Genomic DNA, 14,559 nt, shown 5'->3' with positions numbered 1-14,559 from the left:
ATCAGTAGCCAAAAAATAGTCTCAACCTCCAATCCGGTGAGCTTCATCTTGAACCTTATCTCAAACTTGAGTCCACCTCAATCTCTAATTGGATGTGAAAACATGTGAAGGCAAGTAGATTCAAACTCAAACTAGTGTAGTAGAAATAGCAACAAGATCAACTTGCAATAGAGATGAAAAATACACAAATTTGAACTTAAACACAGATCCTCATCTTGCTAACAAAACTCAATCTCCTTTTAATGTTTGAACCTAAAAAATATCAAAAAGGAGGCAGAATGAAAAATACACATATTTGAACATGTGACTAGTTGTTTAAAATTGCAAGGGAGGGAGAACTCATGATTCACTGTCAATGATGGTGGGAGGAAGATGAACAGGATAGGCAAAATCGAATTACTTGAACCTATCAATAGAAACTCAAGCTTGAACCAATTGGAGGAAGATAAAGGGAAGGGGAAGGATGTTGCTTTAGGAATGACGGCACCGACAAAGGGAGGAGGCCGTGGTATGAGAAGCTTAGCTGCATAAACGGTGATGGTTGGAGGGTCGGGGAGAGAGACAAGGGAGGAAAGATGGGAAGAGCAATTTGGTCACAAAATAATCAATCATATGATTGATTTCCTCATATCAAAGGATGGTAGTATTGGACAATCCCATGTAGACAAATTTGGAATTAGAATTAAGTTTCCTGATACCTCATACCAAATATAAAAAGCTGGTATTGATCAATTTTGATTTCAATCCCACCCCTCCAGTCCTTTATACCAAACAGTACCTAAGTTTCAAAATCTTATAAATCACTACTGTTGTCTTCAAGAACCAGTCTTTATTGTGCAGCAATATTGGAGCAAGTTTGTCTTTTCATGTCTGAAGACAAGATTTGGAGCACATGTTGCCTCGTCGTTCTTGGGCTGCACAAGTATACATGCTGGTTCTTAAGGCTTGGTAGCCGCATGCTCCCTTATCCATTGTTCAAACAACAAGAAGTGATCTGCTGTGTCATGTCATAGTGTCTGCCATGTTAACTTTTCCAAAAAAAAAAAGGAAAAACATTAACTTTTTATAAATTATTAATTTAATCCATTAATTTTGGTGTAGAATAACTCAACCCTTATAATTTATTAAATTATAAAATTATAGGCATTGAGTTGTTCTAGGTAAAAAAATTATAAAAATTGAGTTGTTCTAAATAAAAAATATGTATATGAATTGAATCATGTCAAGTAAAAGTTTAAAGATTAAATAGTAATTTAAAAAGCTTAATTGCTAAAAACTTTAAAAAAAATTATTTTTTTCTAATTCAAGAGTTCAGTTGTTGAACTCGTGTACTGTTCAATTTGTATGCAAGATCTAATTGACAAAAAAAAAAGCTAGATTTTGGAAACATTTTACTTTTCCTCAGCACACTATTACTCGTTTAAGAGAAAATGTCAAGTGACTTGAATAATGGTGTAGAACTTGGAGCGTTTTCCCACAAAATTGTACTTTATGGTAATTATCCTTTCCATTTTAACCACAAAAAAAATGCATTGACTTTTTTTTTAAAGGTGCTTGACATTTTTTTTTTTTTTAAAAAATAATGTTACCTCAAAAAGTAATGTTGCTACGGTAGCCTTTTGTTTAGAGTCGGTAATTCAGGCGAGTCGGGCTCAATTCGGGCCGGACTTATTTGGATCGGGCTTAAAGAATCTTACTTTTTTTAAAAAACTCATATAGCCAAACCCGACCCTAACGCTTTTGGGCTTATTCAGGCCGGCCCAAATACCTGAAAACTTTTTTAAAATATTTTTTTTATTTTTAATCAATTTTAATTTTTAAATAATTTTATTAAGCATAACATATTATTTTAACTTGAAAGGAATAAAAAAATAATAACTTATTAACTTTATAGTTAAGTATTTAAGTAGCTTTGTTACTATTTTATTGTATTATGTGCAATTTATTCATGAATATTTCCTTTACTTGTAAATTAATGTCTTATTTATTTAAATATTGCCCTTATCATAGTTATATAAAAATATTTATATATTTTAATTAAATCATATTATTTTAATTATAATCAAGTTAATCTCAATTCAACTACGGTTAAACCATTAATTTAAAATTATTGTCCTGATTAGTTCAAAATTTTTAATAACTATTGGAATAAACTATACTTTTTATTTTTAAGAATATGAAAAAAATAGTCGTCATTATATTATATAAAACAAAATTATTTAATTATGGGAAAAATACTATTTTTTGAATTTTTTTCTTTAAATATTTTACATTGTTTAAGTCCTATATATAAAAAATATTTACTTTAATTCATTCTTAATTTTTAACTAAGTCTGGCGTGGATAATAATCTAATAATTATTTAAAAATATTATTTTATTTATTATATTTATTTAGTAGTAGAGCCAAAAATTTGTACATGTCCAAATTTTATTTTTAAAATTATTTTTAATTTAAAATTAATTATCTTATTTTATAAAAAATATAAAATATAATTTTTTGGACAAGAAAATATTTATATGACTCAATTTTTTTTAATTGAGTCTTAAAATATAAAAATTAATATTAAAATATATTTTAATTATTATTATGAGATATTTTATTTGATTAAAAATAATAAAAATGGAAAAATATAAATATTTTTATTTTTTTAAAATAACTATAATAATACACTCAAATATATGGTATTTTAAAATAAAATAATATAAAATTTGAAAAATAATTAATATTTATTATATTATATATTTTTTAAAAAAATTATTTTTTCGGGTATTCGAGCCAAACCGAACCCAATCGGGTTTGGCCCTAATTTTCTCAGACCTATTTGAACAGTCTGAATAATAAAAAATTTTTTTTTTTGAATTTAAAATTAAATTTTTTGAGTGAATTCAGACTAACTCATTAAATTTAATTTAAATTACCGGCTTTACTTTTGATCACGGTCGCTTTGGCTTTATTTAACATGCTGGCAGCCATCATGAGACATTAAAAAAAAAAAAAAGTTTACGTAAGCTTTCTTGCTTCTTTCTCTTCTTGCTCTTCGATGATCTCAGCTCCCTAGCTCTCCCTAAGCTCTTCCACCACCGGATTGCCCAAAGGGGTTGCACTTTACCTGCTCATCTTCCGCCACAGTAGTCAACCTGCCGCACAGCTTCACCACTGCATCCATGCTACTTCAATCTTCTCTAGGCTTAAAACCTGGTTCCCACATTCCACATACCCTGTTATCTCTGATCCAAATGAACGAAGCCACAGAACGATCTCCCACCTCACCTATCGGCTGCAGATGAGGGTGCCCATGAAACCCCCTTACCGCCGCTACAGATTCTCCTACCATGGAGAGTATGAAAACCAAGACGCCACTTCGATAGATCCCTAAGTGGCACGTTGCCATACAGAGAGTTGAATCGCTAAACTATGCCAATTCTTCACGGTGCTCGTTCTTACTTTAATTTTTCTGATTCAATTGTCCTATTCATTTTCCCTTTGTGACTCTGTACTTGTCAACACTTACCTCCTTGTTCCCTTGGGTGACAATTAGGAGTTTTCCTCTTCTTCGGCGTAAGTGGCCACCGGCGAGTTTGGAGGAGGAACGGTGGCGAAGTGGCCACTGGAGATTGGAGCAGAAGCGACGGAGGGTCTTGTTGAAGAGTTTGATCATAGCGGTGAAGTGGGTATGTGATGGAATTGGATCGCGGTGAGATGCGAGCATGGGACAGAGGGTTGTGGTCTGTGAGTTGAAGTTGCAGAGTTGTTTTCAACTTTGCCTTGCGTTTCTGTTTGGAATGAAGTTCTGAGGAATTTTGAGTTTGACTTTTCTTGCTGATTGTGTTTCTGATCTTTTCCCCGCTATTGGTCGAGAAAAATTATTGCATACCGCAGCTATAGGAGAAAAAAGTACTTTGTTGACCCATTCCTTTTTGGATTCGTGCTTCTTTGTATCATTCTAATCTTCATTATTGAATGAAGTTATGACTGAGAGAAACAATATACTTTGTCTGTTAAATTGTAGAGGATATGGAATTTGGATGGGAAATTGTTCTGGGTTCCATAATTGGTTTTTGTGGAGCAGCGTTTGGAAGTGTTGGTAGTGGTTCAAAAAATCATTCCAATGTTTTCCATTGCCCAGTAGCCTTCGTCGTTGTCTTCTTCTTTACAGTAGTACATCACAATCACTCTCTCTAGTCATTAAACCCGAGAGGAAGATCGGGGCCCCAAAAAATGTCCATCAATTGCTTGAGGAAGGAAGAAGATGGAGACGAGATGAGTGAGGAAGAAGAGCCACGTGTATATGTTTTTTAAAAAATTAAAGTTAAATATACGGTTAACACTAATGCCAAGGCAAAATTCCTTCTTTAAAAAATTAAAGTTAAATACACGATGGCAAGGGAAAATTACTCCTTTTAAAGTCTTGGGACAAAATTATTTCAAAAAAATTTAAGTGTTAGACGCTTTTGAAGAAAAAAATTTTAAAATATTTTTACCTTTTAACTTTTGAAAATATAAATTTTGTTTTGTTTTTATCAATAAGCAAGTGTTAATTTTAATAGGAGGAATGATGATAGTTTAAGTTTAGATTTGAATTTGTATAAATAAATAAAAATTAATAAAATTACTTTAATATGAACCCCAACAATGCTTGATTCTATCTAGTTGGATAGCTATATCCAAAAAATGTGTTTTTAAAGAATTTTTTTTTTCCATTTTAGAAGTTCAGAGCAGCATTTATTTATTTTTTCTTATTATAACCCAATTTACTTTGCCAATTTCAAATATATATATATATATATATATATCAAGCTTTAGAGGTAAATTTGACAATATGACCAATATTTTTGTGTATTAATTGTGTTTCTTTATCCGTGCAAAAATGCTTTATATATATATATATATATATATGAAAGCGAGGAAGTATATTATAAACTATTTTTTGTTACAGAGATTGCTATCTCATAGCTTGTGTTTAGGGATTTGGCCAGCCTCAATAAAAGCAGTGGCAAGGAGAGAGTAAAGTTTTCAGTAAAATCAACAAAAGCATTTGTCCAGTTTAACATGGGGTAGGCATCTGTTGTGAAATGAAGATAATTCTTTGAGCACAGGGTAAAATACCATATTAGTTGAGAATTGCCATTTAAAATAGTGCTCTCAAGGACTAGAGCACTAAATAACATCTCAAATTCACAATGATGACCTAGGAATGCTAAGCTGTAAAATTCAAGACAAGAATTTCACTCAAAAAACAAAAAAGCAAAATCAAGACAAGGAGATCACAACAACCAGGTGAAGTGATGAACTATGATTTTAGTTTTGGACCACTGATATTGTCATTCACAAATTTACATATGGATTGGTGGATGATTGAAGAAACGATCCACAAAACCGGGGAAGAAAATCTGGGTTAGCATGAAAGTTGAACTGTCATTGCAGAATTCTGCATATCGCATCTCCAACTCAAATCCTGATTTGGTCACATCAGAAGATTCAAGCCATTACCATGTTATTAATTTTTAACAATTAGAATGCTAGGTTATCTCCTATACGCCATAAGCCCCAATGGAAGAGTTAAATGCAGAAAAAGGCCAAGCGTATTGCAAACTGGGTGGAACAAGATCACTCGATTCAGGAAATGACCAATGTAAACAAAAATTTACAAAATTTAGCTTGCCAAACCTGTGTAAAAGTAGGTACTTGTCTATGATATGATAACCCTGCCAGCCAAAACGACCGACTTTATTAGGATCATTATTCGTCCCCCGCCTCTATCTTTTCCTCGGATTTCCCCTCCTCTGCAATATGCAAGCCCTCAATCTTGCAAGAAACCTCGTCTGCGTCAACCTTCACCTTTGCAAGTGATCCATTTGCAGACATAGACTCTGACTCATCATAGGTCAAAGGGCCAGTTTGCCATATTCTAATGGTTCCGTCCTCAGATCCTGAGGCATATGATTCACCCCCAGGAGAGAAACGCACACAGTGCACAGGACCATGGTGGCCTTTGTTGCATGCTGAGATAGATCATCGCAATAATTATATCTAAATCAGAACAATTCCAGAACAAACTGAAATATTAAACCATCTAAGCATATTGAAAAACCAAAAGTCAGAAATGTGAAATAACCCTACAAAAGCTTCAAGCAAGCAACAGCCCATATACTAGGAAGTGACAAATGTTTGATAACTTACCAATGTCATTGCCAGTATGGAAGTCAAAAACACGAACCCACATGTCTTCTCCCCCAGCAACGAATTTATTCCCATGTTTAGGTTCCAATGAGGCTGATTCAACAGTGCAAGGCATATCATAACTCTTCACCAACTCGTAGCTGAAAGGCAAGAGTAACGTCCTGAACATAAAATATAAAATATTTCGAAGAAATCGACCAACTAGGATTACAACTCACTAATTTGCATCCCAAAATTTAACAGTAGAACCATCTGCAGTTATGATGTAACGACCATCCCGGCTCACTTCAGTACTAGTCACAGATGATTTGGTCTCAAGTGTCTGGACTATTTGACCACTTCTTATATCCCATAACCTTTGAATTGGTGACTAAAATCAGTGCAATATAGCATTTAATGTTGATATCAAAATTTAGAAATTGAAACAAGAAACAAATAAAATCCAAGAGAAGCTTCAACATCACATGATTAACCGAGGAACATACCTGACACCTCCCATATCGGTACAAGAACTTAATATTGTCTGGTCACTATGGAGCCATGTAACTGTTCTGATAGAACCAGAGGACTTCTCAACTTCTCTGGGTGGTGCATCGGGACGATTCAAGTCATAGATGCGGAGAATTTTCTCTAATCCTCCAGTGAGTAAAAGGTGTGTATCCTGTTCCCAGGTATAAAATATTAATGCACATGAACAATCATCCATTTGTAGTCTAGGTCCAGACAGATTACAAGTGTTAATGGCGTCAATTAATTTGCAGAGTTTACTTTTTGGACAGAACAAATTCAAGAGTATTAAACAAAAAGGAGCCACTGAACATCTAATGGTCAAGAAGATTGAGTGGTGTGATAGAAGAAGGCAGGAAGAAAGAAGAGGGGAGCAAGGAGAACTTCTAAATTTAAGAATGACGAATTACCAATAAAGACCAATATTGAAAGTAGACGTAAATAAAATTGTAAAGCATCCAACCTACCTCAGAAAAAGCACATGCACGAACAATGTGCTTATGCTCAAACGAGTGTAATTCATCTCCTGTTAATGCATCCCAAACTTTCCTGCAAATGAAAACAAATAACATTATCTAGCAACCTCACATTGATGAACGTCTTCTACCATTGGTTCAACCTGGCTCACTGCATTTATTGCTCGAAGACTAGAACTATGTGTGTTGCATTTTGTTGGCAATATTAAAAACAAAAGGAAATAAAAGAGAACTTTTATTTGTGGGGCATCAAAAGAGAAAGCTTGATTCAGCCAAATACTGCTCCCATTCTACAAAAAGACAAGCAAACATAAAAGGAATCAATTTTCAAATTTCAAATTTTCAAATAAAATAAAAATATAGAGGAGGAAAACCACAGGTGCTGATAACTCTGATAGGAATAATGGATTGATTCAGCAAAATGCACAACTAACCAACAACAGAGTGCACTTGTGTTATGTATATGCTGAAAAAATTAACTAAACTTATTCAGATGCATCCCACACGAGCTGAACCCAGAAATTTCAATGAAAGACTCTAGTTAAGGCAGGTGATCCCCATGGGCTAACAAGACGACTAGCATTACCAAAGATGCATAGGACAGTGAGCTTCATAATGAGCACGCAAAAATTAAAAAGCAATTACATACGATGAGAAATCAGCAGAGGCAGTTGCAGCACGTAAAGCATTTGTATCCAAGCAGCAACTCCATACGGCACCTTTGTGCCCTTCAAATGTTCCAATCCAATCTCCAGTCTCTCCATTTCTGAGCATGGGACTAGAATCTAAACCCCACAAGAAAAGCTCACATATTACACGGTGAAAATATTTATAAAACAAAAAACAATGAACAATGTGGGCAAGTTCGATACAATAGTGCAGAAATGCCAATATCCTAAATGGGATTTAAATTTGGGCACTACAATTCAATTAAGCATCCTAACTTCTCATCCATTAACAAAAGCCTTTCGGTTTTGGAATTATAAACGACAAAATATTGACCAGTGAAGTCTGAGAGCGGACACGGAATAGATCAGAAAATGAGTCAGAGGCATCTAGTCACAGGAAAAATAACAATCAAGACCAATTTCATATTGCTGACAAAACAAGTGCAGCCAACAAGAATAAAGTTCAAAAACTGAATTTTGAAGCCAAAAAGATAAGGTCATGGCTGAAGAGACCATACCCTTGCTTGCACTGATGAGGAAGAATCCATCGGGCGTGACAGGACTGTAAAAAAGATCCACTACAGGACGGGAATGGCCGTGGCAAACGAGCGGAACCGCGACCTTTTTTTTATCCATTATTCAAGGAGATAATCTAGAAACTTCTAACTTAGTTTATCAGTAAAATGAGGTAGAATGAAAAATTCTGTTTTCTCCCAATATATACTGCGCTTTCTTTCTTTCCTTATTATTATTATTATTATTATTATCCAGAGTATGAGATGCAAATAAACCCTAAATCTTTGTAAACTATTAGTAATCGCAACCAAAAGAAGATTCAGAAGAAACGATCACTAGCAAAACTGAGATATAGAGCTCTCGGTGAGCGAATCACACGCAAGTGCTGTCTCAATCAGACGAAGATTGAGTCAGAAAATGGCGGTATTAAGAACACAGGTGGGGAAAGCCGATTCACTGAAACTGGGAACTAAAAAAGGGTAATATACTGACATACATGTATCCACACATCCTAAGTCCTAACCCTCCATCAAAGCTCTGAGAAATTTAGATCTAAGAGAAATGGAGGCTAAGGAGAAACCAATTGTAAAGTAAACCTACAAATACAGGACCAGGTTGGAGGAGGGAAGGACACAGTAGATGAGGACGGAGCTGGGGGAAGGTAAGGGCGTGCTTGGTTATGGGAGAGAGGTTGTTAGTAATCCCTGCGTTTTTTTTTTTTTTTGGGAGGGGGTGTGGAATCTCTGTTTGGTTGGGCTGTGTGCAAAAGTCTTTCAGTCCTGTCTGGTCCAATCCAACTCGAAATGGTCTCAATCTTGTTCAGTCTATATAGTCACTAACCCTTCAGGACCAAAAAGACTAAAAAGATCAGACTATTTTTTTGGGTTGGACTGGACAAGAGACCAGGCATCCGGACCACTTGGTACAATCCAGTCCTATTAATTTTTTTATTATAATTATAATTAATTTATTTTTGACAAATGTTTAAAGTGTAATTGATGCTAAGGAGATGATTGTATAAAGATTTATTAAGTTTGTTTCTAAATTGTTATTGTAATATAGTGTTGTTGAATTTTGTTGAGTACTGTTTTTGTTAAAATTATAAATTTAAATAATTTAGACTATAACAGAAATATTTTTTTTTCTTATTGTTAGAAATTATTATGGATTTATTATTATTATAAGTGTTTTTACTATCTTAATTGAATTTATTATGTTGGAATGGATTATTGCCTCTCATATAATAAAAAGAAGGAAAAAAAGCTAAGTGAGTACTGGACTGACAGGACCAGTCTCCCAGTCCTATGGACTAAGTCCGGTCCTGTTAATCTTCGGGTTATCACTGGACAAGACTGGACTACGGGTTGCCTAATCTAGTCTTTTTCATGAAAGAGACCGGATTTCGGGTTAGGGTGAAGTCCAGTGCCATTCTGTCTTTTGTGCAGCCCTACTGTTTGGTTTAATTGAAGGGAAACGTAGAGGGAGAAACTTTTTATCCCTTGTTTTTTTTATTCCAGAATTAGGAAAAAAAAACTAATAATAAATTGATCATGCCATGAAAAGTCATGTCAACTCACTTGGATTAATAAATTATTAAATTAATATTTTATTTAATTTAATAAAATATTTTGTTAAAAAATGAAAATAAAATTTTTTAAAATTATATAAATAATAGTTTAATTTTTTAAATGTTATAATTTTATTGAAATTCTTAAAAATTTTTGTGTCGATAAATTTTAAAGTGAAAGAATATTTTACTCTTATTAAAAATAGTAAATTTTAATTAAAAATTTTATTTAAAGAATAATAAATTTTATTTTATAAATTACAATAGTTGAACAATAAATTACAATTTGTTAAGTATAATTTTTGTTGAAAAACTTTTCAAACTAACAAGTAACAATCACAAATTTTACTTAAAGAATGACAATTTTTGTTTTGCGAATTGCAAAAGTTGAATAAAAGATAACAACTTGTTAGGTGTAATTTTTGTTATATAGAAATAAGTTATTAAAATAATAAGCTTCGATCATAACTTTTGTTTAAGATGTAATAACTTTTATTCAAAAAATAGTAAGAATTGAATAAGAAATTACAACTTATTAATAAAAGTAAAATGACCTTTTCAGTTTAAAATTTTTTAATACATAAGTCCTTAGTTACTTCAGTGAAATTATAACATTTTAAAGAATCAGATTATCATTTATATAATTTGAGGTATTTTAATATCATTTTTCCTATTTCGTTTATAACCAATTTGATTATGGTTCAATCATAATTTTAACTATTGACTCTTTAATCAATATTTTGTTCGTTTTAATAACAAGTATGGTTTTTGATACTTTCATGTCAACAAATTGTAATAATCCCTTTCATGTGATCATACAATTTGAAAATAATTTGATTTTTGTAAATAATTCAAGTGTGACCTTTAATCGCCCAATTTATTTGTCATGAATTTGAGAATTAATAATGTTTGAATCCTAAATGCTACCCACATTTATCCCATTATAATAATTTAAATATGATTTTAAGAGATCAATATCAATTGTCCTCCCATTAGAGCAATCCTGTTTGAGATAGGATCAGATACTGGATGTAGACACCTCTTATAACAGAGATTTTTACCTTAATTTGTCATATTATAAAGAACTAACTCATTTTATTAAACCTAACACTAATAATAGTATCAATTGTTTTTATTTTTAGTTTCATTGACTAATTAACAGATAGCAAGGCACCACAATCTAATGCCTCATTTGGTATAGTAAAAGTGATTTTAATGGTAGTAGAAATGGATATAGAAATGAAAATAGGAATTTAAAACATGTTTAGTATGTTCGTGAAATTATTATATAATTTTTAATTAAAATTATTTTGCTAAAGGACTAAAATACCCTTTGCTCTGGGGAAAAAATACATTTGCAGAACATCCTCCAGCCTCTGCCATCGAAGGCACCCACCCCACCCCCTACCGGCAACAACAACCAAAATATTTAACAGTACAAAGCAAATATGAAAAATGACAGTTAGAAAAATATATTTGAAACATGGTAGAGAAGATGAAGTGGAATCAAAGATTTAGAGAAATCAAAACCGTAGTTTGAAGATCTAAAGAAAAAGATGAAGCTAAAGATCTAAGAAGAAATTGTGAAGAAGAGATGGTGAAGCAGAGGAGACGATGGCAATGGCTGTCGAGGAAGGGAGGAGGACAAAGCATTCTATCATTGAGGAGGTCATTGTCATCTCATTATCATCATTGTCATTAAGGAGATCACCGTCATCTTTCATTACCATAGTCAAGGAGGTTGTTTTCACCATCAATCACATATATTGATTTACAAATCCGTTGCCATTGCTGAAGAGTTTTTATCGAGGGGGGAGATAAAAATAAAGGAGAAAAATGACATAAACCTCAATTCCAAGGAACTCTTCATAATTCTATGGGTTAGATGATGGGAATCAATTTAGCCAATTTTTATAGAATTTGATTCCACATGGAATTATGATTTGGCATCATAAACAGACTAGCATGTGATTTTCAACTCTAATTCCACCTCCATATCATTCAATTCCACTATACCAAACAGGCCTTGAGTTTTAAAAAACCACCTGAGGCATGTTTGGTTAACACTCTAACTAAGGTTTGGGTGACCTAAGTCCTAAACTTTAAATGGGATGTTAAAAGTCCATTATAAAATCCTGAATTTTGCTAGGATAAAAAAAATGATAAAAAGAGATTCTAGAAGGAACAAATTATTTAAATTAAAGCTATATAAACAAGCTTTTGAATGCTTGTGGGTTTAAAAATGGCTAGCATTTAACAGTTTTAAAAATTTGTTAGGTTTTCTCTCTCCTTATCCTCTCTCAACGTGGTCCACCACTCCTTTTTTTCTCTCTTATTGCCTCTGTCTTCAATTTAAGCAATAAATCGTCAGCTCTATCTTTGCTTGTTTGTGTATTCGCTCATTTACCTTGATTTTTTTAAATAATTCAAATGCAACCTCTAATCACCAACAAAAAGTTATCATTTCTTTATTCTCCAAGGCTTTAAGAACTAACAGTGTTTGAATTCTAAATGCTACCTAATTTATCCTTTATAGACATTTAGGAAGATTTCTTCCACCTATCTCTTTGTTGGGGAAGCAAGATAGGTTGTCATAGAAAGGATGTGCCTCCTATTCTTACAATACTAAGGATGATTATAAACCAATCATAAATGATTTAAGCAATCATTGTCTTGATAATTTTCCCTAGTCCCTCTTTTGGAAGCTTAAACTTCCTTTGAAATTGCTGCCCTTTATTTGGATGTTTTTTCATGAAGCAATTCCCATCAATGACATCCTCTAAAGGCATTAATTATTCTCTAATAACAAGTGCTCCTTTAAATTGTTCAAGTTGCTTGCAACCTCTTAAAGATTTCATAAAAGGGTTGATTCTGGATAAGGAAAATCATTTGCTTGAGAAGTTCATAATTCTAATATATAGTATTTGGAAGACTCGAAATTCCATCATTTATAGCGGACATAAGCTTTATCTAAAGAGAGGCGTACACGGATTTCATCACTCATGTTATTTCCCAAAGCATGTTTTTACCTGAAATTAAGGAGAGGTGCATGCATCTAGTACAACTGATCCTTACAACTTATTTAGCCTATGAAAGCTTACTATCTCTCTTGATAAAAGGAGGTCCTTAAAGCTCCATGGATATGAATGAAACCTTATCTAAACTAAATAGATTGTTCACAATAGCTTTGAATTATGTTTGTTTTACTACTAACATTAGGGGTTGTTGTTCGCAAGATCTCATTCCCTTATGTTGGTCCAATTGCTTCTTTAATGATCTTGCGGATGAAGGCTTTAGTTTTGTGATAGCAAAAGACATCCAATCTCTATTCACCAACTTCAATGCAATCCATGCAAAAAGTTTAAGATGTAGACATATACTAGAAAACATGTGTCTTCCATCTTTTAATTTATTTTTTAGCTTCTAGCTTGCTTTTGTCTAATTATTTTCGTTTTTTTTTTATTTACCATATGTATTTGAATTATTTGGCAATAAAAAAAAAACCAAATGCTATCTATTTTTTTTATTGCTCACATGTATCTCAAGGCACATTCGAATATTAACTGTGGAGGGATTTGGATCATGTTTGTGCCTTCCCTAGCTCCCTCAATATCTCTTTTTATGTCCAACTATATTTGACCATTTAAATACTTTTAAATTTAATTCAATAGTGTAAGACCACATGTGGAGAGAGATATTGGTAGAAAGGGCATGGAAAAGATCTAAATCTAATGATAATCCTTCACCATATCTTTGTTGTAGCAAACAGAACATACATTACAGTGATTACATTTATCTTGAACTTTATTTTTCTATCACCTGAAACATCAATTTTTTTTTGTTAAAGGGCAAAAATGCCCCAAAACTTTTTTCCAGAGGTTCCTGATATTTAAAACTTTTGTTTAGAGCAATTTTACCATGAAGTTTTAAAAAAGGGTACTTTTTGACCCATTGTCAACTTTAAAAAATGTTGACTGTTAATGACTTTGTTTGACTAAAAAAAAGTGACATGCGTCAACTGAATGTTCTTCCTCTTCCTTTTACACCTCCTTTGCCTTTAGTTCCTACAATTCCACACTATGGGAACAAAAACAAATCTTGACCTATGGTAAATAGATGCTTCCTAAAAGATTCTTCCTCTTCCAAGAGGTGAATTGGCGAATTCAAACCTTGTGCTGCTAAATTTGCCTTACACAGTTCTTTTTCTTCTTGGTTTTTCATGAGGGACATGCCGAACTTAAAAAGCTTTTTAGTTATCGTTTTGGCTGTGGCTTGGAAGGAGATTGAATTGTCTTGAAACTTCACTCTTTTGAGTGACAATGGCAGATCATGCAATCCCCTATGCCCCTACCTTGACCTTGCCGTGCACATGTTCCTTAAGATTTTTGTCTTTAAATGTTGTTACGCAGTTAGATTTGCGACGCCATCATTGCAAAACCAAAGAAATATTTGCTGAGGTTGACGAGGCTGTTGTGAGGTAATAGGAAGGGTCAGGTCCTCATGAGTCATTTGCGAGATCTATGAGGAAACTAAAGAAGCTCCCCATTCATTTTGCTCTGATTGTGTTACAAAACAATGGTAATGAAAATTCAAAAAAACATAGCAATAGTTTTGTGTCCTTGTTTGGATTGCAAGAGTGATCT

At 33.0% G+C, this 14,559-nt stretch overlaps 1 protein-coding gene and 1 long non-coding RNA gene across 4 annotated transcripts; one reads left to right on the top strand and one right to left on the bottom strand.

The window, feature by feature from the left end:
- Window positions 1-2,814: 2,814 nt before the first annotated feature.
- On the top strand, window positions 2,815-3,987 carry LOC129320179 (uncharacterized). The gene is made up of 2 exons (XR_008595690.1): window positions 2,815-3,432; window positions 3,541-3,987. It is a non-coding gene; the product is annotated as an uncharacterized LOC129320179 (long non-coding RNA).
- Window positions 3,988-5,100: 1,113 nt separating this feature from the next.
- Window positions 5,101-9,037, bottom strand: LOC129320177 (uncharacterized). Of its 3 annotated transcripts, XR_008595689.1 has the most exons (8): window positions 8,352-9,029; window positions 7,815-7,950; window positions 7,157-7,238; window positions 6,668-6,843; window positions 6,401-6,538; window positions 6,183-6,322; window positions 5,670-6,004; window positions 5,101-5,457 (listed from the first exon to the last, which is right to left on the bottom strand). XR_008595689.1 is itself a non-coding variant. In XM_054965434.1 (7 exons), exons 2-7 carry the CDS (start codon window positions 7,937-7,939, stop codon window positions 5,742-5,744), a joined length of 924 nt encoding a protein of 307 aa, XP_054821409.1. In that variant the 5' UTR covers window positions 7,940-7,950; window positions 8,950-9,037; the 3' UTR covers window positions 5,281-5,741. The 3 variants fall into 3 exon arrangements, 2 of the variants coding, with proteins under 2 accessions (XP_054821409.1, XP_054821408.1); XM_054965434.1 differs by having other exon boundaries at window positions 5,281-6,004; window positions 8,950-9,037; XM_054965433.1 differs by having other exon boundaries at window positions 5,281-6,004.
- Window positions 9,038-14,559: the final 5,522 nt, after the last annotated feature.

The sequence above is a fragment of the Prosopis cineraria genome, unplaced genomic scaffold (genome assembly GCF_029017545.1).
Source record: "Prosopis cineraria cultivar Desert tree isolate PC_DT_omini unplaced genomic scaffold, ASM2901754v1 PC9, whole genome shotgun sequence".
In the NCBI taxonomy this organism is placed as follows: domain Eukaryota; kingdom Viridiplantae; phylum Streptophyta; class Magnoliopsida; order Fabales; family Fabaceae; genus Prosopis; species Prosopis cineraria.
The sequence above is the reverse complement of the archived record's forward strand: the minus strand, read 5'-3'. Positions and strand labels throughout refer to the sequence as shown.

Coding starts and splice junctions, on each gene's coding strand:
- LOC129320177 (XM_054965433.1), bottom strand. CDS start 8,469: ATGGATAAAAAAAAGGTCGCGGTTCCGCTCGTTTGCCACGGCCATTCC. Junction 7,239..7,814: donor GCCTCTGCTGATTTCTCATC/GTATGTAATTGC, acceptor TTTCATTTGCAG/GAAAGTTTGGGATGCATTAA. Junction 6,323..6,400: donor AAATTTTGGGATGCAAATTA/GTGAGTTGTAAT, acceptor CTTGCCTTTCAG/CTACGAGTTGGTGAAGAGTT.